The sequence below is a fragment of the Micromys minutus genome (assembly GCF_963924665.1).
Source record: "Micromys minutus genome assembly, chromosome: 24".
Classification (NCBI taxonomy): domain Eukaryota; kingdom Metazoa; phylum Chordata; class Mammalia; order Rodentia; family Muridae; genus Micromys; species Micromys minutus.
The window spans coordinates 49,019,616-49,042,153 of NC_137959.1; the positions used below are offsets into that span (position 1 = coordinate 49,019,616).

At 41.2% G+C, this 22,538-nt stretch overlaps 1 protein-coding gene across 1 annotated transcript in view; it reads left to right on the forward strand.

Annotated features, from left to right (window-relative positions):
- The window catches only part of PARD3 (par-3 family cell polarity regulator), a 509,642-nt gene that overhangs the window by 309,912 nt on the left and 177,192 nt on the right, over positions 1-22,538 (forward strand). The window contains 5 exon segments of the mRNA XM_080936664.1: positions 775-925; positions 7,209-7,398; positions 14,740-14,891; positions 15,909-15,953; positions 20,601-20,828. Coding sequence (XP_080792790.1) covers positions 775-925; positions 7,209-7,398; positions 14,740-14,891; positions 15,909-15,953; positions 20,601-20,828 — 766 coding nt within the window.

Consider the following 22,538-nt stretch of genomic DNA (forward strand, 5'->3'; position numbering starts at 1 on the left):
TCAGGGTCAACCTCAGGCTCCCTCATGCCTAAGCACTAGAACATGTGAGCCCATACACATTCAAACTCATACATATGATATGCCCATTCACACCCATACTCACTATGCGCATATACATGCAAAAACCCATACATAAGATGCATGCGTGTGCTCGTGCACACACATACAGCCTACATATACATGCCAAAACAGTTTGATTCTTACTTTCATATGCCTCTGTACGTGCTTGAAGTATTTCTCAATTATTGTGTCAAACGTGGAGATTGCCTTACAGTTACACAGTGAGCCTTAATTTTCAAAGAATTTCTTTTCAGTGTGTTGCTAAAGATACCTAAACTGTATACACAGAGGAGGCCAATGTGTTTCTGTCCCATAAGTACAAAGCTAAGTGAAGTCTGGGACCTGCAGATATAGCCTGCTTTCTACGGAGGGACAGGTAATAGGAATCCCAAATTAAACAATTTTAGTTTGCCTTGACCTCAGTGCATGCAAAAAATCAGCAATAAGGCGAAACTTAAAAAAAAGAAGAAGAAAAGAAAAACTTTTAATATACACATTTTCAAATGTTGATAGAGGTTCATAGGAGGTGTTAAATAAAGTGCACCAAAAGCTGGGTCGTTAGGCCAAGCTGACACAACAATTATTTTGGTGTAGGTTGAGAGGCTCTAGCTCATTTGAGGCCTGGTTGGATGCAAGCCTTAGAAAGTCGTTACCATGGCCTCATGCTGCTTACCAGCCTCCAAGATTCACTGTCCCCTGTCCCTTTCTCTGTAGCTGCGGTCTCCTGGGAGCCCTGCTGCACCTGAGCTGCCCATCGAGACAGAACTGGATGACCGAGAACGCAGGATCTCGCACTCCCTCTACAGTGGGATCGAGGGGCTGGATGAGTCGCCCACCAGGAACGCCGCACTCAGCAGGATAATAGGTGAGTCAGGTAAAGCTCTCTTCCTTTCATCTCGTGTTCACACTCACCCTGGTTCGTGGAGAGGGGCTTAATACGATACGAATGTGAAGGAGGCCTCCGTCTCCCAGAGAAAAGAGAACAGGTTCATTACGGTCCTGAAGAAAATATAAATGGAAGGAAAATGCATCCGTGCACTGAGTGGTTAAATACACTTCAGTTCTCAGATGTTTGATGAAGGCAGAAAGGAAAAGGGGCGTGAAAGAAATGTTTTCAACAGTCACAGAATCCTTGGCTTCTTGAGAACGGTAAGGGAAGCTTCATTTTAACAACCGACAAGGGCTGAGGAAGCAGTTCAGTTGGTAAAATCCTTGCTGTGTAACTATAAGAATCCGTTTCAAACTCCCAGAGCCCAATCGAAAAGAGCCAGTCTGTGTGTCAGTCTGTCTGGGTTGGGGAACAGTCCGATCCCCGGAGCTCATGGCCAGCCAGCTTAGCCTAAGGCTGATCCTCAGTCCCAATGAAGAAGTGTCTCAAAAACAGAGTGGACAGCCCCTGGGAAGCAATGCCCAAGGCTGGCACACATGGGTGCACACATATACCCATGCACACACTGGTACATGCTTGTGCATACATACACACAGTACATATGCACAACAACTTTAGAAAACTTAAAAGCTGTCACTCCTCGTAGGACTACTTAGTCACAGATGAAAAATACTCAAAATACATAGTAAGACATTCCTTTAAAATCAACCACAGTAGAACTCCTCAACTCATCTCCTATGACTGTTTGTTCTGCCACATGCTGCCTTCTTGGCCCCCGTGGGTGAAATGGTCATAAGCATTTGTCCTACCAGGTAGGTCAGTCTTCTCCTAACAGACCCCTGCAGTGGCTGGTTTTACAGAAGTGCTCATCTGAGGATCAACTTGAGAGCTTCAAATTTAAGGTATAAGAAATAGTTTTGACATAAGACAGATTTGTGATCTGTTTTGCAATTTTCTAAAGTAGAATCATAAATTTAATTGTATTTTGAGTATATATAATTGTATTTGAGTATTTAAACAAATATATTTAAATATATTTTGAGATCTAATACAAACAGGAGTCCCCATTGTGGCACATCATTGAGACAGGGTCTGGTTAATTCGTTGGGGTGTTCGTGAATAGCTTGTGTTGGCAAGGTGTTGTGCTAACAGTAGACATGAGTGCTTTAAGGAACAGTATTACCAAAGAGATTTCTACTGAGCACTGCAGAAAAAAACAGAATATTTATATATCAGTATAAGTAGTGCAGGTCCCTGTCATTTTTCTCTCTCTTCATCTAGCTTTTCCCCTCGGAGAGAGGGATTGTTAAATTCTTGGGTTTTTTTTACCTTTGATATGCTCCTCGAATGTTTTCCCGATTTTACATGTGGCACAAGAGAATTGGGGAGGCAGTCCCTGATCTTGGTTTGAGCCCTGTTTAGCGTAAAGGCCTTGCTTCTAGCTTCTAGTTTGTTATGTGCCTGTTGGTCACTGCTGCTGATGGGTTATCCATGCTTCCTAGTAAAGAAGCATCTTTGTCCAATTCTTACCTGTTGATAAAAATCTCAGAGCCCCTGGGAAAAGATTGTGTGTACATGTGTCCCTGGATCTGTGCATACAAAGTGATACACTGTAATTTCCACTTTATTATAGGAACATAGGATTTGCCATACTGATCAGCCCATTGGTACACCAGCTCCTGTAACCTGCATCCTGCCTCCAATCCCTGGTTCTTCAGAGGAAGGCGAAAATCTAACACCCAAACACATACCAGCCCCCACCCCGACCTTTCACCTAGTGACATGTTGAAATGTGTAACATGGGTTGAGGAGGACGTCATTTTTTTTCCATATTTTGTCACCTGGGTTTTGTTAGTCCTGACTTATTAGTTCTTTTCAGCGGGTAATCTGGGAGGCAGTGTTGTCCCTCCCTCTGCTAGGTATGTAATGGACACTCACAGTGGACCCCCCCCCCCCCCCCCGCCGTGGTTCCTCCTGCTATGCTTGGTGTTGCTCTGCAAATGTCCTGGGACCTGTGGGCTGGGGGATGACATCATACTCAGTAGGCCAAGTTTTTATAGTAGTGTATCTTTTGGGGAAGGGATACTGGGGATTGAATTCAGGGCTTCCCAATGACTTCATTTGTCCATGTTCTTAAGATGTGTTTTATATGCTGTACTGGAAACTAGGTAAAACCAATATGGCTTTAACCTAGAGAAATATATAGACTTAATTTATCTTGCTGTTTACAAACCTCAAAGTTATACTTTTCCCGTCCTTAGCCTAATATGGTTGGCCATAAAAAATGTGTGCTACTGGTGAAAATTACATAACACTGGAAAAGTGTGTTACTTTGCCACTAGGAGGGAGACAACACCTGACATCAAAGAGTCTTGTTTCCATCAGCCCCGATGATTTATACTGTGCCCTGTGTAAAGACGTTTCTCAGCGAGGTCCTACCAGGCTAGTTCATGGCTGTCTGCTGGGTCTTTAGGGTCACTCCCTGTAGACCATGGTTTCATTTGGTAGAAAGTGAAAGTGTTGAAATTCTTTATGATGACACAGAGACTTAAAAAAAAAAAAGTACAACCAAAAGTAAACATCTCTTCTAATTGTGTGACTGTCAGATGTCTTTAGTCACACTTTCTCACTTAGCGGATAAGAGAAATGTGTCCCCAAAACCCCATGATGACTTTGCTTTGTTTTGGTTTTGGCTGTTCCTTCTTTCTTAGGGAATGCCAAGATCTCATGGTAAGTTTTAGTGACACCAAGCTGAAAGACATTGAGGTATCTCTATAGTCCCCCTAATCCCATGCAATATTTTTAAGACATTTCCTCGACACCCACATCACAAGCTTCATCCTGTTCTCATGCTGGAGTTACAGACCTCTGGACAGTGGCTTTCCTGATATGTCAGATTGTTCCTGAACCACAGTTTGAATGTGTGCTTTTCTGGGGAGTGGGTCTTTAGTAACAGCCAATTGATCTCTATAGCTTTGAATGGATGACTCAGAAATGTGACCAAAGGCCAGACTTAACCACAGTCCTCTCATTTTTGGATGGATTCCCACTGCCATTAATGTCCTATTTCTTGTATTAGGAAGCAACTCATAAGGGCTGGGCATATAGCAAAGCCTACTTGCCTAATGCTCGCTACCAGATTCACAAAAATAGGTTAAGTTTTTTTAAAAAAGTAAGTAAATGAACAGGTAGGTAGGTAGATAGATGGACATTAGCAGACGTGGCCAGAAGTATTTCTTCATGAGTTGTCTTAGTATTTCTCCTTTGAAAACCCTTGAGGGATTTTTTTCAACTCTTCAGCCATCTCAATGAATGACAGGCACAGTTTGCCAACATGTTTATTTCATAGTAAACCACAGTCTCCTGTCTATGAGCATAGAGCATTATTTTTTTTTAAGTTTTTGTCTACATAATTTTGTTTAAAGCAAGTTTATCTTGAGCTAAAGTTTTATTCCATTTTGCTATTTATCTCAGTGGTTTCTATATTTGTGCTCTTATGGTGGTTTAAATAGATGTGTTCAGAATATTTTCATTTTGTTAAAAACTTGATGTAGAGAACCAAGACGCTGTTGCTGGTTTTATATTGAGTTCTGATGTTGACAGTTTTCACCTCGGCTGCTCCTGGTACCATCCATTGTGTTGCATTCCATGTAAATTCATCAACAAATAAATGTTTAGTAAACAATCACTTTGTACGTTATTGTTTCTCTCTAAGACCCTGCATGTTTGTTTTGTAGTCTGGAGATAGTGATGAAATAGTTGGGGCTGGGTATGGGAGTTGGGTGGGGGTTGGGAATTTAGCTGATTAAAAACAGAAGCCCTTTGAATCACAATTCATGTTTCTTGCCTATGATGTGTCGAAGGCCAACAGATGTCAGTGAGAGGTCCTGGTGTGTCTCAGTGGAACATGTAGCTTTGAACTGTAGATGTCTGTACCCCTGACAGTTTCTAGAACCAGATCCTGGAATATTTCCAATAAGCAAGCTTACTGGAGGAGAATATGGTGATCAGATCCTGAAATCTTATAAAATATTAGACTGGAGCGTAATGCAAAAGAAACTTCTTGCCATTTGGGGGGCAGAGAGGGAGGGAGGGAGAGAAGGAGAATAAGAATGTATGTGAGAGAAACAGAAAGACAGATAGCTATTGAGATTCTGTGTCACATACAGTGCAGTGTACATAAAACAGCAGAAGGCACAGACTCACACACATGCACAGGATTGTGTGATCTAATCCATGTTCTATATTTCTTATTAGGCTTTCTCTTAAAATAAGTGTGTCAGTGCAAGGGATTGCATGCTTGACATACAGGGTATGATTACTCTAATAGTTCCTTGGTTAAACTATTCTTGGGTGAGGACTTGGTATTTAGTGATGTGACATTTGCCTCTCCAGTCAGGGGAAGAAGCCCTGGCTTCATGAGTCCAACATGGGCATTTAGGAGACAAAATACATCCTAAAGAAAAGCATGTCTTTGGCCAATGGCAGTAGGGTTTTCTACCATAGATGGACAAGTGTCGTTTTGCTGAACAGATTTTCATTCTAATACCCTACAGCTTAAGTGGGAAGAGGCGCTTCGGAATCAAGACCGAAATGATTGCATTTGATTTACTCTTATGTTATGAGCCTTCATAAGAACCTGTCAGTTCCATGGTTTGTCAAAATGGCGCATTGGACTGAAAAATATACAGCAACTTAATAGTTTTGTTTCTTTACTGAATCAGCCATTGAAAGATATATGTACTCTAATCTTACCTTAGCAGTTTATCTGTGCTTACACAATATACTGATAAATGCTCAGCTTTAAAGCTAGATCTAAGTGATATTAAAATGCTAATGCATAGTTGTCAAGCTACTTTGAAAAGTCAATTTATAGTGATGGAAAAAAGCACCTTGTTCAAAATGGTGGTGAGTCTTGAAGAGGCTCAGCAGTGTTGCTATTTTGGATAACAACCAGTACAGTTGACTGAACAGATTTGGACATTAGATATAAAGGGATTGTTTTCCTTCTTCCTGTGAGGTGGGCAGGGAGATTGTCATGGTTCCTTGCTTGGGAACACAGTTTAGTGTGCTGTGTCATACGGTTTTTGTTCTGTGAATTTAGCCTCTTTCAAAATGTGCACCTGGACAAAAATTCTGTCAGTTTATCTTTACCCAGAAAACTAATGGAAAGAATTTGGAAAGAAATTGTAAAAACTGAAGATGACTTGGAATAAGGACACATTTGTGATCCAGCATTACTTTTAGGGACCTAGAGATTTGAGACATAATTTTATTCCAAGAAAGGTTATGATGTATGAATGCCATTCTGAACTATGAACCTCAACAAATTTTACTGCAAGCGCCTGGAGAGAGGACAGAGATACTTTGAGCATTTTGTAACTGACTGACTGACTCATCATACTTGAGGTCCCCTCCTCCCAGAGCAGGCCTCAGAGCCTCAAGAAGCAAATCTGGATCTGTTCCCTGCCCCCAGGAGAGGCCTCAGAGCCTCAAGAAACACATCTGATCTAAGCTAAGCTTTCCCTTCTAGGTTGTTCTCATTTCAAAGTATTATCCCTGGCTTGTATGCCTTGCCTTGTCGAGTGTCACCTGAATCCATGATGGGTTCATTTGGTTGACACTTTCTGGGATAGATGCCATCATTTCTTCTAGTAGAAAAGTCATAGCCGCCATTCCAATCCTAGCTCTGATCCCCTTGGTTGTCAGTCCCATCATGCCCCACATCTGTCATCATCCTCCGAGGCAAACACCAGTACAGTCCTTACACAAGTTAAACTGCTCTGCAGGTGCCATCCCTTTGTCACTAGGGTGTAAGTACAGAGATGAAGCTGCTTCTCTGGCACCTACCTTGTAGTAGCTACCCAATGAGTGCATGGTTAGATGATCACTGTAAGTTTGTGAGGTTTGCCTTCAGACTTCCTGGTAAAACCTCCCAGAAGACTCCCATGCCTAAGAAGCTACGTGTTATATTCACATTATTTTGAAGGTACTCCTCTTCTATTTTTCGAAATCTTAAAACTGGAGACATCACATGTTCTGTCACATGCCGTGTAGCCATGCTATGGAGGCAGCCACTCAGGCCTGAGGTTTGTGTTTGACAATGCCGTATGAGAAACAGATACACTGAATTCTGTCATCCCATCAGGTAGAGCAGGTGTGTCAAAGACTCAGGGGGCTTCCTGATGCATCGAAATTTTAAAAGCCAATGGGCTTGGCACCTACATTGACATCTAGAACTTTCTTTTTCACTGACTAGGTAAATGCCAGCTGTCTCCCACGGTGAACATGCCACACAACGATACTGTCATGATTGAGGATGACAGGCTGCCTGTGCTCCCTCCTCACCTCTCTGACCAGTCCTCATCCAGCTCCCATGATGATGTGGGATTCATAATGACAGAAGCAGGCACATGGGCCAAGGCTACCATCCGAGACTCAGCTGACTGGTGAGTAAGCAGTGGGGCTGGGGCTTACTCTAGTGTAAATAGTGTCTGAGTTATTCCCAAATTGATCCAATGGTTAGGATAAAAATTAGTAGATGAGACTTATTGGAGGTTTTTTTTTTTCTATTTGTGGAATATATGCATGCATGCCATGTGTGTTGGGGTGTGCTCCCCTTTCAATGTGCATGGAGAGGCCACAAGTTTGTGCCTCAGGCAGTTTCTATTGCTTCAAAGAAACATTATAGCCAAAAGCTTGAGTTAAAAACTTGGGGAAGAAAAGTCAGGACAGAAACAGGACAGGAACCTGGGGCAGGAGCTGATGCAGAGGCCATGCAGGGGCTGCTGCTTACTGGCTTGCTCCTCATGGCTTGCTTGGCCTGCTTTGTTAGAGAACCTGGACCACCAGCTGACGCATGGCACTACCCACAATGGACTTGTACCATCCCCCATCAATCAGTGACTTAAAAACAAATGCCCTACAGGCTGGTCTCCAGCCAGATCTTCAGGAAGCATTTTTCTAGCTAAGGTTCCCTGCTCTCAGGTGACTTTGGTTTGTGTCAGGTTGACACAGAGCTATCCAATGCAGTTGGCATCAGATCCCCCCAATGCTCTTCGACCATCTCCCTGTCCCCAGCTTTTATTTCCAGTATTTAGCACTTCTGTTTACCAGGCTTTGAACTGCTAAGAGACCCAGAGACTTGTGGGCACTCTCCCGATTTTTCCTGCCCTGCTTTTTGCTTTTGTGATGGTAGAAGAAAGCAACTGGTACTGTGCACAATGTGTGGTCTGCAAACATCACCTTGGTCTCCATGCTTGGTAGAAAAGCATGTTATCAAACAAAGCTGTGTGGCCCTTCTACCCACGCCCACCTGTGTCACATTAGCTATCAGGTTGGAGGTGCTGAGGTCAAGCATTTTGTGTTAACATTTCCATGGTGATCTTAACAAAGTAAAACACCCTGGTGTCCTCTTTCCCCCTCCTCTTCCTCCTTATGAGCTCAGGAAAACATTGTCACTATATTTGCTAACTCTGCAGATGTTCTCTTAAAAGAACTTGACCTGCTCCTGGGCCCTTGGAAAGTTCATCTCTAGCTTTTGTTTCTGGCTTTTTAATTCTCCTTTGGAAAATAAAGGACACAAAAATAGAGCTGAGCCAAAGGCCATAGGATGGCGATGGCTTAACCTGGAATGAGTCTTCCGGTCAAGGGTGGGGTTCATCGGGGACCAATACACAGATGTTCTTTACCCAACCTCAGCTTGTATCTCACTGGACGTTAGTCCAGAAAGACAGTCTATTCATGTCTACAGTGTCCTTGAGGGACAAAAGCCTTAAGTCTCTACCACAATAATCCACTGTGAAGGGGATCCTAGGGACGGATCTGCATTGGTAAAAAGACATGTTGAGCTCTCAGGGATAGCCTGGAGCATTAATTTCCCTAAGGTAAATTTGAGAAAACACATAACAATGGCTAAGACATTTATTATTTTTCCCTTGGAAAATATGGTGCAAAGGAAAGAATGTGACAGTTATCTAAACATGCTTGTTGTCTGTTCAGCTTCAGAGCTGAGAATGTTAGCTTTTCTTGTGTATCTCTCCCTGAACCTGGATGAAAGTGTTAGAATAAAGATGAAAAGAGTGGGGGGTATGGCCCATGGAGGTATGTCCAGGCATTGGGGCAAGGGGGATGTCTCTGGGGACCCATGTTGGGTATCTCTTCCCCCTGAGGGACCAGCCACATGGTGGTATATACAGAATAGAGTTTATTCAGGGCATGGGGAGGGGAGTTAAGAGGGTAATGGGAGCAGACAGAGAGAAGAGAGGAAATAGAGAAGTAGAGGCTGGCTATGAGCATGTGGAGAGAGAGGTAGGAAGGGAATGAGGAGAGGAGAGACAAAGGGGGTAAGAGGAGGAAGGGAGCAAGAGAGGGGGGGACAAGCAGCTCTTTTATAGGTCTAGGTAACTGTGGGGCAGAGCATACCTGGCTATTGCCAGGTAACTGTGGAGTGGGATTTACAGAATCCCAACATAAAGAGTTAAAAAACAAGCACCAGTCAAGAATAATAGCTAGAATTTTAGGAACGGGGGAATAGAATCAGCTTTTTTGGAGAGTCGTTGACTAGCCTTGCACTTTATCTCAATAATAGTCTAGTATACTGTTTATTGTGTCTGAAAGAAGTTTAATGAGTATGTTAATCAGAAAAAATTAATCATGCTACATTTTAAGAATATTTAGTTATTTTAAGTCTCTTATTAATTTGCAAGCTCGTTTGACATTTTGAAATGTGTACATTTATAGTTGACTGCACAGTTGTGGAAAAGCTAAATGTGTCAAATGGCTATACTTCTCATTTGTTAACTAATAGAATATATTTTTTTCTCAACCTAGTAATTGGTGTAGGGTCTATTAACCATGTTTTATTAAGTGAGGGGGAAATATATCAGCAAATTCTAATTTTGATAATAGCATTATTTGGGAGAATATAAAATGAGTTCCAAAGTATGCTAAATAGAGATTTTAAGCAGTATTGTGAGAAAGAATTTAAATTACATTGAGAATTCTTTGTTAGAATGTTCTGTTAAAGCTGCATTTTAGCAGCTATATGTCTACAAATTTGATGCCTGAGTTCTTTTTTTTTAAGATTTATTTATTTATTTTTATATGTGTGAGCTACTCTGTAGCTGTCTTCAAACACACCAGAAGAGGGCATCAGATCCCATTACAGATTGTTGTGAGCCACCATGTAGTTGCTGGGAATTGAACTCAGAACCTCTGGAAGAGCAGCCAGGACTCCTAACCACTGAGCCATCTCTCCAGCCATCTCTCTAGCCCCCCTTATTGAGTTCTTAAAGTGTTCCGTCTATTACTCACCAACTTGGTTTTTGCTAAGCAACTAAGGATTCCACTTTGATTCAGAGAAGAGTTCCTGTTACTGGAAGCGCATTATTTCATCTTTGCTGTTGCAAAACTGGGTCATTGTTGTTTTGTGGATGTTTGTGGTTGGTTGGTTTGTTGTTTGTTTCATTGTTGAGACAAGGGTCTTAGTGTGTAACCTCAAAGGACTCATTGTATAGACTAATCTTAAACTCAGAGATCTACCTGTCTTTCTCCTCCTAAGGGCCAGGGTTAAAAGAATCATAGCTGCACCTGGCTGATCCTGGGGACTTTTTTGCTCTGGAAATTGCTGGATATCTTTGTCAAATGCTGATTCTAGTGTTTAAGCTGACACATTCAGACTCCTCAACACATACGACACTACTTATTGGAAATTCAAACTGTCCAAGTTTTTGAAGAGCTGTGATCCTGTCTGTACTTAACAATGAAAAGATTGAGTCTAGAGTACTAGTAAAGGGGCACGCATGGAGATTCAGGATAGCATTATAAAAAGAAACTGCAGCCTGGAGAAATGCTCAGTCATTAACCAGCATTTGCTGCCCTTCCCCGGGACCTGAGATCAGCTCACAGCACCCACATCAGATGAATAATTATGGTTCACAACTGTTGTGTTTCATAAAATGACAAGGAGAGAAGGAGTATGTTTGGATGTATAGTCAGGTGTGGGGGAAGGGGGTGCCTCTGCAGGCCCATGCTGAGGCATTTCTTCCTCCTAAGGGACCAGCCACAGACCAGTATAGTATAGAATAGAGTTTATTCCGGGCATGGGACAGCAGTTGTTGAATGTATAGTAGAGGCAGAGAAAGGCAGAGAGAGAGAGGGAGAGGGAGGGAGGGAGGGAGGGAGGGGGAGAGAGAGAGAGAGAGAGAGAGAGAGAGAGAGAGAGGGAGGGAGGGAGGGAGAAAGAGAGAGAGAGAGGGAGGGAGGGAGGGAGAGGGAGGGAGGGAGAGAGAGAGAGAGAGAGAGAGAGAGAGAGAGAGAGAGAGAGAGAGTAGAGAAGTAGAGGCTAGCTACATGGAGAGAGGGGGCAGGGGAATGGGGAGAGAAAGGAAGAGAGAAGACAGGACAGAGCAGGAGCAAGAAGGCAAGAGAGGAGGGGAAAGCAGCTCCTTTTATAGTGAGTCAGGCATACCTAGCTGTTGCCAGGTAACTGTGGGGTGGAGCCTAGACAAAATGCTAACAACCACCTGAAACACTGCTTCTGGGGTTCTGGTGCCTTCTTGCACCCCCTCACAGGTGAGAGACCACACACATGCACACCTAATTAAAATTTTTAAAAAATCTTTAAAATAATAACAAAATAAAAATAGAAACTCTGGCCTTACCCTTGGCTGGTTTCTGGGTTTAGTTTCGTGATGTGTTTCTTGTCTCTGGCTCAGGCCAGGCCACTAAGATGGAAAGGACACAGAACAGGAACAAGCTCGATGTCCTTGTTGGTCCTTCTTTCTTGACTTTATGAATGAATACCCTCTAAAGTCTGACCCTGCCCACCTGCCTTGCCTTACATATGCATCCTGCTCTGTATTTGGTGGCAAAGATCAGGCAAGGGTGTTTGTTTTCTTACATGTCCATTAAAGGCACCAGCATTGGTATCACTAGGATAATCTGAGGTAGCTTGTCTTCACTGGGTAATAATAATAGCCTGTGGATGGCAGTATTCGAAGGGACTTCACCTTATGTTCTTGAGTTCGTTCATGAACTCTGAGGGATGAGTAAGCCTGGAGCACATGAGGACAAATGGGTCCAGAGCACTCCGTGCCATCCTTTCTGCCATAGGGCTTTCCTGCAGCCTGCCTTCACCTCTGGCTTAGCACTTCTTAAGTGAATTGCATTTGAACTTTGCTCTATACAAAAACCAGATCATATCCCTTTACCTTCATACAACACAGTACAGGCTTGTTGTAGCTTACTGGCACAGAGGCATGTGGAAGTGGATGGTAAATTCAGCTTCCTCAGTAGAAGCAGCTCACAGACACTATGACACGTCAATTAGCTGAGGTGGAAGGATGTGTGACTTAGATTTCTAGCTGTGATAAAGCACAATCACCAAAGGTGACATATGGGCAAAAGTTCAATTTTTTTCCCTCAGTCCAGAGGGCAAATCTATTATGGCTGAAGAGACTGGGAGTAGGTAGCCTTAGCAGGAAGCTGAGAGACCACATCTTTAACTATTTGCAAAATCAGAGCAAGAGCTAGAAGTGGGGAGAAATAATAAAGTCTTCAAAACCCACCCCCCCCCCCAGTGACATACTTTCCTCAGCAAGGCTCTACCTCCTACAGGTTCTGTAACACTCCCCCAAGCATTGCTACCAAGAGGCAACACATTGTGCAAAATGGCTCTATCCAATAAGATACAGTGTATAACTATTCAGTGTATCAGATATGGAGACTATCCAGTAAGATACAGTGTGTAACTATTCAGTGTATCAGATATGGAGACTATCCAGTAAGATACAGTGTGTAACTATTCAGTGTATCAGATATGGAGACTATCCAGTAAGATACAGTGTGTAACTATTCAGTGTATCAGATATGGAGACTATCCAATAAGATACAGTGTGTAACTATTCAGTGTATCAGATATGGAGACTATCCTATTAAGATACAGTGTTTGTTTATTCAGTGTGTCAAACATAAAGAAAAGGACACTTCCACAAGTGTCACAGCACCCAGTGGTGCCTGTTAAAGCTGTCACAAATCTATATAGAAGAACAGTTGCATGTGGCCTCATGCACGTCCCCTGAGGAAGCACCGTAGAAGACTGATCACCTGCAAGTCACCTGGTGCCTCCTTCTTTTTACCCAAATTCAATGTCACCTAAATGTAGCTCTGCTTCTGCTGTTTTCAGGACTGTTGGTCCTTTCATGCCCACATGTCCAGCATCTCTTTTGTTTATCACACAGATATTTCTGAAGAACTTCCAGAGAACAGGGATCTCTCCTGTATTATTGTGAGCTGGGTCTGCCTGGCACAGAATCTTCCTCAGAAGAGTAATTTTCTGTTGGAAATTTTCTAAGTTGAGATTTTTATTTTATTCAGGAAATTGACTATTTGGTGGGAATAACATACTCATGAATGTGTCCTTCCTACTGCCCAGCTTTTTTATCTAAAGCACAAGCTACAAAATACACACACACACACACACACACACACACACACAAAACAGTCCACATCCTTTGTCTCATGCAATATTTTCTGATCATAGTTTTCTCTCCTCCAAAATGCTCCCTGTTTCTTTTCACACCCCCACCAACTCCATGCCCTTTCTTTCTCTCTTAAAAACAAACAGGCATTCAAACAAAGAAGAGAGACACACCATAGAAACACAAAATTGGAAACAGTACACAATCAAAGCATCAGTCAGTCAATAAATTAAAAAATAAAAAAGCCTACATAAGGACTGGAGAGATGTCTCAGTGGTTAAGAGCACTGCCTGCTCTTCCAAAGGTCCTGAGTTCAATTCCCAACAACCACATGGTGGCTCACAACCATCTATAATGGAATCTGATGCCCTCTTCTGGTGTGTCTGAAGACAGCTACAGTGTACTTATATATAATAAATAAAATCTTGAAAAAGCCTATACAAACCAGTCTGAAAAAAAATATCTACAAAAAATACCACTGAGGTTATTTTGTGTTGGCCATCTACTGATAGGCATGAGCCTATCCTTAAGTGTGGTTAGTGTAACCAATGAGACTCTGTTGGAGAAATCTAAGTTTTCCTTTTGCAAAGGTGATGTCGTTTACAGATAGCCTCTTAGTTAGGGGTGGGAGCCTGTGTCCACCTCCCCCTCTGAGGGCTGGAACCTGTGTGGACCCTGAGCATACTGCCACCATTTTCTGGGTTTATATACGTATTAGCTCTACTATGTCTGGAAGATGCTGTTTAGTTAGTGCCTTCCAGCTCTGACAACCTTTCTTCCTCCTGTTCTGTGAAAGTCCCTGAGCCTGAAGTGGGGAGGTTTGATGAAGACATTTCATTTTGGATGGAATGTTCCAAAATCTTTCAGTGTCTGCATATTGTCTAGTTAGGGTCTCCTTGTTAGTTTCCTTCAGAACACATCTTTTTTTTAAGTTGCTACGTTGCAATTTATATGGTTACATGTTACAGTACAAGGCAAGTCTTGTCAAATATTCAGCCTTCCCAGTGTCTGACAAATAGCAGACTTATTTTAAACAATAACAGAAATAGTGATCTATTATCAGATACAATGAGTAAAGATGCAGAGGGAAGTAGTTAAGAGAATTTCCACCTACAGAGGTACTTTAACGTTAAATCAAATTGTTTGGTCCTTTTTATTTTTATTTTTAAAAAGAGCTATATTGTATTTAGTTTAAATCTTCAAGTAATGTGCATCTATCCGTGCACTAAAAAATATGGCTTTCCCTAAAATTGAATGTCTCTACTTTTTAGTAATTAATTGCATGTTTTTCTTTTCTCTTCACCCCAGCTCTTTGAGTCCAGATGTTGATCCGGTTCTCGCTTTTCAACGAGAAGGATTTGGACGCCAGAGTATGTCAGAAAAACGCACAAAGCAGTTTTCAGATGCCAGTCAATTGGATTTCGTTAGAACACGAAAATCAAAAAGCATGGATTTAGGTAGTGAGTACAATCTCCATGATTTTTCAGAGAAGGTTGGGTGCTTTGGGATGAGACTGGTGGTCCCAAGCACACGTTTGTTTGTTTCTTTTTAGCAATACCGAAAAGAAATCGAAAAACATGTCAATTTGGCATAAAATTAGTTTTCCTTGCATTGGAGATGCCCGTAACTACTCACCATAGCTTGTTGACGTGATAAGTGGTTAACATGTGCTTTTGGATGAGAAGGAAAGCAAAAACATCCTGAAATCCTGGTTGCCTCATTTCAAAATGAGTTGTTTTGATACTTTGTCCATTTGAGAAACAGCTTCCTTTGAGGTTATACTTGCGGGTTTTTTTAACTAGAACAAGTTTTGGAGAAAAACCATTATCTCAATCCATGTCTGGGGCTTTCATTGTCAATGCCCCCCTTGATTGTTCTTCTTAAAGTGTTAATTGATAGCCTTCTTCTGTTGTAACCATTATAGCCTTGAATCAGATTAGTAACTCCAGAGAATATATTCCAGAAGGAATTTGGGAGCAAATGAATGGGAGAAGATAACTGTAGTTGTTCAGTTAGACACCAAGCAGGTAGCACCTCCCTTCTATCAAAATCTACCCCCCAAAGCAATCCAATTAATACAGGTATAAACTAAATTACTCTTTAAAAAAATCTTTTGTTAATCAACCATAACTTATGCTGTTTTCTGGTGGCTGTTTGAACCTCAAGACTAAAAGTATTAATTTGTCAGGCATATATTTACATGAAATTGGACAGTGCATTGCCTTGGCTAATTCTGGTAAAACTAACAGTACAGATAACACACGTCTGTGAGGCGAAGTGACTGGCATTCTGCATGAAGATGCTGCTGCTGCTTCTCCCTTATTGTTTGATTACGAATGTTTGCTTGACGTTTCACTTGACTTGCATGGAATATGCCTAAAGAGTTCTGCTCTAACGGTCAAGATTGGGGGAGGGTTAAAGCATGTTGGGCCTTGGGGACTAACTGGGCTAACCATTATACATTTACCTTTTAACAGTAGCTGACGAGACTAAACTCAATACAGTGGATGACCAGAGAGCAGGTAAGAATGGACAGTTAGTCTGTTGCCATAGAAACCGTGGTTCAAGGAGCTTATCTTGATTATAGAGCCGCCCGTCATGTTGCCTGTAAGCACCAGCATTCCAGCCTCACTTGGATGCTTTGGTTATGGGAAATCGAATTGCAGGAGAAAAATACATTTTTTTCCTGTTATGAGAAATTTATCAGCAATACGTGTGTGACAGATGGAACGGGCTACCTTTACCATGTTAAAAACAACCTTGGGTTTTTTTTTTTTTTTTTTATCTTACTTACATGGGAATGTTTCATGGTGATTTTTTTTTTAATCCTAAGAAAACATTTCTTTAGTCCTTTAGTATTATGGGATATCTTAATGACAGTCTATGCTCCAAGTAGTGATTCTTATTTGAAAATAGCATCACCAGTATCAGCAGCTCAACCCATGGGTCATGACCCCTTTAGAGTCACATGTCAGATATCCTGTGTATCAGATATTTACAGTCCAATTCATAACAGTTGCAAGATTACAGTTATGGAGTAGCAAAGAAGTAATTTTTGTGATCGAGGGTCACCTTATTATGAGGAACTGCATTAAGGGGGCCAAAGCGTTAACAGGGTTGGGAGCCGCTGTCCTACATGAACACTTTCACCAGGTGATAGCGTCTGGGCTTGCTATCAGCACTGCTGTATCCCTCTGTGGCTTCCTGCATCTCTTTCAGATGCTGGAATTAGTGCATTGCCATCCCTGATGTTAGTTTGAACTATATGACACACACGGCTTCGTTAGCTTTTGGAATCGGTTCTAAACTTACTGCTTAATCATTTCATGGAAATAATGGGCTACATGGACCAGGTTTAGCGGCACACTATATCTTTTTATATCACGACATGAAAATAATCACCAGAGTCTGTCAGTGTAATTAAGCAATGTGCTGTGTGCAGTTGAGCATGCATGATTTATTAGTGTATTTTGGAATCCTGCTTTAATTATTCTACATCCAGGATAATGTAATTATATCACTTAGCACGTATTAGCTTTAATTTGCCTTTTTAACCTGCTGTAGTAATTAGTTTCAGCCTGTGTGTTCTATATACATGCATAAAGATTATTCTAGTTCTTGGCACTGCTATAATCTGTGAAGTAGATGATAGATTTTAAAATTGCATTCAATAAGTTATAAGATTGGCCATACTCAGGGCATCTAACTATAGCCTCAGATCTTACTAAGTAGCTATTTTTCTGATATAAAATTCATTAAAATTCTGAATCGAAACTGTGGACCAAGTCTTAGTAGTTAACATGTGTACAGTAGCAGTTAGTGTTTAGTTAGAGAAGCCCTATGCCAGGCTGAGCTGCCGCCCTCACCATGTGACAGTGCATGCTGTCCAGTTACGTGAAAATGAGGAATGTTTAAATGAAACAACCCAAACCCACAGGAGGAAAAGGAAATATATTGTAAATAAACAATAGCATACAGACTTTTAACTGAAAACAATTCATAATTGTCCTGACGAGGACTCAAGATTCAACCTTGGAGTAAAGTGTTTTCTGTTTTGAATATTAAGTCTTAGAGGGGAAGAGCATTTTCTTATTTTGAGGTGTCTATCCTATGCCTGGAATTAAATTGGAAGATTTTAAGACCAACTTTATATAGACACCAGGATGCTTTTTTGCCTTGGGGATTTTGATCTCCATTTGGGAATTCTGTAGAAGATGGTCAGTGTTAGCCAGTGAACTGAGTCTTCAAGCTGTGTTGCTCTCTTTTCCTCCTTTCAGAGTTGCCTGGGGCCTTTGACAGGTTAGCCTCGAGGTTCTGGGCAAGGCATGCTGACATTTTGGCATAAATATCTGTCTAGTTATAAGTCACTTGTGATGAAAACCGTTTTTTCCCTCTTTGCACACTTTCACTGAGACTCCCCCCCACCCCCAAGAGGGATGTTTATCGGCAGAAGCCAGGTGTGCTGCACACCATTAATCCCAGCACTTCCTGGATTTCCTTAGGACCTTCAGAGTTCCAGGCCTGCCAGAGCTGCACAATGAGACAATGTCCCCCAGAAATAGGGCAGTAGGTCTATAGCTGGGAGTAGAATGTCCATCTCAGACATGGAGGGCACCACACACATAAAACTGCTCTAGGAAAATATTTCCTTGACTTACAGAATTAGAGATCTTGTATTTTATTTTTGAATAGACTTTCTTTTAAAAAAAATAGAGAGAGCATAGGATCATTAAGATTGTTTTAGATGTAAAAATTCATGTGTACTAAGGATTTAAAAACAGTAAAGTTATTATGTTAAAATATTGTTTCAAAATGAGATGAGCTACTACCTTCCTATAATTGTAAATAATTGTTGCCTATGGTTTATATACAAAATCCCTTCACAGTTTTTATCATAGTAAATGCTGAACTTACAACACCATACTAGTGGGGCTTAAGACCCAAGTCTTGTGCCTGCTAGTAAGTACTCTGGCCCTGAGCTGTGTCTCCAACCCAAAATTCTTAAAGTTTTCTTCTTTAATGTATGATATCTATGTTACAGAGCAGTGAGCTCTTCTACTTAAGAACCAGATAATAAGCAATTTAAGCTAAGAGGCCAGGGGGTCTCTGACAACTGTTTGATTTTATAGTAGTATCTTTGTTCATCCCTCTATAGATTGACTTTTTGCAAAGCTTTTTATTGTGCAAATTTCAACCATGCAAGAACACACTATTCACAATTATCAACATTATGCTAAAGTGTTATTCACAGAGTTATAATGTAGAAAAAGAGGCTCTAGATTATTTACACTGCTAACTTTATGTGTTGAGGCAGACAGGGCCTGGTGTATGTGTAGAGTTTTCTTGCTGATATAATTATTCTATATATTTATTTATCTTTGCAGAACTGCTTTATGCTGAAGGGCACTGGGTCCATTTATTAAATTCATTGTCAGTTTTTGCTACAAAGTACCCAAAAGTCTCGTCTAACTTCTCTTTAAAAAAAGGTTGTACATACTTACATGCATACAATGTAGCACTGTGATGACAGTCTCTACAGGAGGTGTGAAATCACTGCCTGGGTACATGTATACAGATATACCTTCATAGACAGTCACATCATTGGGAAACATTTGCCTAATGTGTGTTTCACATGAGCCAAACACTGATAGGAAGGTTTGAAATCTCACAGGCATAATTCAGAAATGAGCTTTCACCAAGATTGAGAAGGTGGTGTGTGTGTCTCCAGTTGTGTCTGGTTCCTTGACATCATTCCTTCTGTTTTGAAACACATTTCACTTTCTATCCTGTGACACAACCTTTGTGAGTGATCTGGTTCCACCTGAAAGAAATTTTCAGTGTGCGTTTCAGTTACTAGACAACTGATCGGATACATACACACCTGCACCGAGAACACAAACATATCATCATTGCTCCTGAGTCCCATACATTTTAGAATACTTCTTCACTGTTAAAAGCCATGCCTGCTTCTCTGGCTGACTGCATTTTCAACATCCCTGCCCTCCCTGAGCACTGCTACCCTGTGGTGAAAATTAGGTAAAATATGTAATATAAATGAAGCCGTAGAGGCTAATTCTTATTTTGACATTTCCAGCTAGTTTTTTCCTTGTGTCTCACCCCTGAGCTGTGGGTGAGCTCACCTCTCAGCCATTTGTCTTCCAAGATAGTCACTTGAAGAAGCTACTTCCTAATCATTGATCAACATATGGCAGTGACCCCATATGGAGATAAGCTGTCTAGATTCTCCACCCTCCTTTATTTGTCTGTTTGCTTTTTTTTTGTTTGTTTGTTTGTTTTTTGTTTTTTGTTTTTTGTTTTTTGTTTCTTCATCCTTTTCGGAAGGATAAGTGAGGTGCCAGCCCTGTCACCTGGCCCACCCAGGTGGAGGTGTCAGCCATTAGAAGCTGCAGACTTGCACCCCAGTGTGCCAGGTCAGACAGTGATGGATGCAGCTGTTTCTCTTGTTTAAGGAAAGCGGTTTTGATTGCCTGTGTAGCCGGGTGCAGTTGGTATCTCAAGCCTTACTGCCTGGGATCTTCAAGAAATAAAAGCGATTTTTAACTCCGTGGAGTGTGAACACCTCTGCCTCTTCTGGGAGAGAAGCCCTTGTGTGATTTGTCTGTTCAGATCTGTACCACCCTTCGTGTGAACCGATCTGTTCCCCAGAATTCTACCTGGTACCACAGCTAAGTATGCTGGCAGCTCAGTCCTCAGGACTGCTTTTGTTTATGTACCGAGGGCAGAGTGTGGGTGAAGCCTATGGCAGTGATGTGTATCTTCTGCTTTTAATAACTTTGTATCACAGAAAGGCGCTGCAGTTAGATCATAATGATAACTTTCCTGGCACCTCCTCAGAGCCTCTATGTTTTAAATATAATTACCGATTTTTCTGGTTGTTTTAGTTTATATATGTGTCACACTGGGCAATGATTTGATAAAGATTTCATCCATTAAGATATAAATGAATGATTTAGAACCTTTCCCAGGAAACAGATATAAAAGGCTAATATATTTGTGAGGAAAAAAGAAATTAACTATCACTCTTTATTTTCCATCTACATTCTAGTACTTCTTACTGAGTACTTTCAAACACCATGGGGTATTAGGTGTTTGGATCTGAACTTGTAACTTCCATCTCATCTAATCTCTTATTGTTTTGACCCTCCAAGGCTCCCCCAGTAGAGATGTGGGACCCTCCTTGGGTCTGAAGAAATCCAGCTCCTTAGAAAGTCTGCAGACGGCTGTCGCTGAGGTGACGCTGAATGGAAACATTCCCTTCCACCGCCCACGGCCCCGAATCATCCGAGGAAGGGGCTGCAACGAGAGCTTCAGAGCTGCCATCGACAAGTCCTACGATAAGCCCATGGTGGACGATGATGATGAGGGCATGGAGACCTGTGAGTGTCCTGGCTGGAGCAATGGGAATGGCAGATGGCTTACCCAATCCCTGGTGTCAGACGTGTTAATAGAACCCTACAGGGGCCCAGGCCCTTGGGGTGCATCTCTGAGGATTAACTTGTTTTCAGAATAAGGGATCTGTCATCCTTGCAGTCATTTTCAAGAATCCATGTTTGGCATTCACACTATGTGATACTGGACTCAGTGCAGAAGCAGTTAGGAGAGACCATCTTTCTCAGGTCTGGTTGGCCTTGAGCTTGAAGAGTCTCAGTCCGTCCGGTGCTAGAGAATGCCAGCTTGTGCCACTGTGTCCTACAAGGAGTTGGTTTCTTAGCCAAAGTTAAAACAACTTCAGAGAAAACAAAAATCCCAAAACTAAAAACCACTTTTTTTTCCACTCAGATATTTTAGAAAACATAGGGGATTTTGAAAATATACTGACATGCCATAAAATTGGTTTAGTCCTCTTTATTATGTAATTTTTCTGTTAAAAACAGAGTTTTATATTGGTATATGTTGATAGATAAAATTCACATTAAAAAAAATATCATTTGACTGGAGGTTGGTGGCATATGCCTTTATCCTAGCAGAGGCAGGTGGATTTCTGATTTTGAGGCCAGCCTAGACTACAGAGCGAGTTCCAAGACAGCCAGGGTTATACAAAGAAACTATCTTCAAAAACCAATACATATATACATATAAAATATTCATATAATTTGTATTTCTCAATAACTCACACATTGAGTTATCTTTACACTAAAATGTTTGAAAACCACCGGTGTGTGTTGTCTGCCAGACGGCATAGCTAATAAATACATTTGATAGCTTATTACTTTAAAAACGTGTTTTTGGACTAAAACAGCAGTCTATATAAATTTGTACTTTTCCCAAATTACTAAATATTTCAAGCCAAGCTGACTGAGAGTCACAGTTTAATATGAATGAGCAGTATGTTTTCCCATGGATCATTAAAGACAAATTTACCTTTTTAATTTGTGGTTGACAGGGAATGTGTTTAAACATTTATTTTAAAAATGTTTTTTTGTTTGTTTTGTTTTGTTAAAAAGCCGAGGAAAGTTCTTAGAGGATAAAAAACTTAGGAAGGTAAAGGTAAATGTTATGGATTAGCTTATTTCATAATTGCTCATTTACTGTTTGTTCTTTTTAATTATACTTAACTTTGTTGGTTTATACTTTGTCCGAAACAATAGGTTTTACCTTGGTGTTTGCATATGGGCACACAGCATGATCTCATCATATTCTGCCCCTCATTGTCCTTTTCAATTTTTGTTTATTTTGGGTCCTGAGGGTGAATCCAGGACCTCATAGCACTGTCAGCCCTGCAGAGTCTTCTCCCTTGTAAGGAGGATTCCTTGTCCTATCAAAAGACATTGGCTGTTATCTATAGATTCTGATAATGATAGTTCTGTGTTTACATATAACCATCAGCTTCTCAACTGTTTTCTTGTTCTGGTTAATCAGTTATTTTAGTCTGATTTTATGAACTTTAGTTTTCTCACATGCTGTGTCCCTCATTTAAATGAAACAGGAACTCAAACAAGGCTGGAACCTGGAGGCAGGAGCTGATGCACAGGCCATAGAGGGGTACCACTCACTGGCTTGCTTTCTGTACATCACCCAGCACCAGCTCCCCCTAATACCCATTGATCACTAATTGAGAAAATGCCCTACTGCTGGGTCTCATGGAA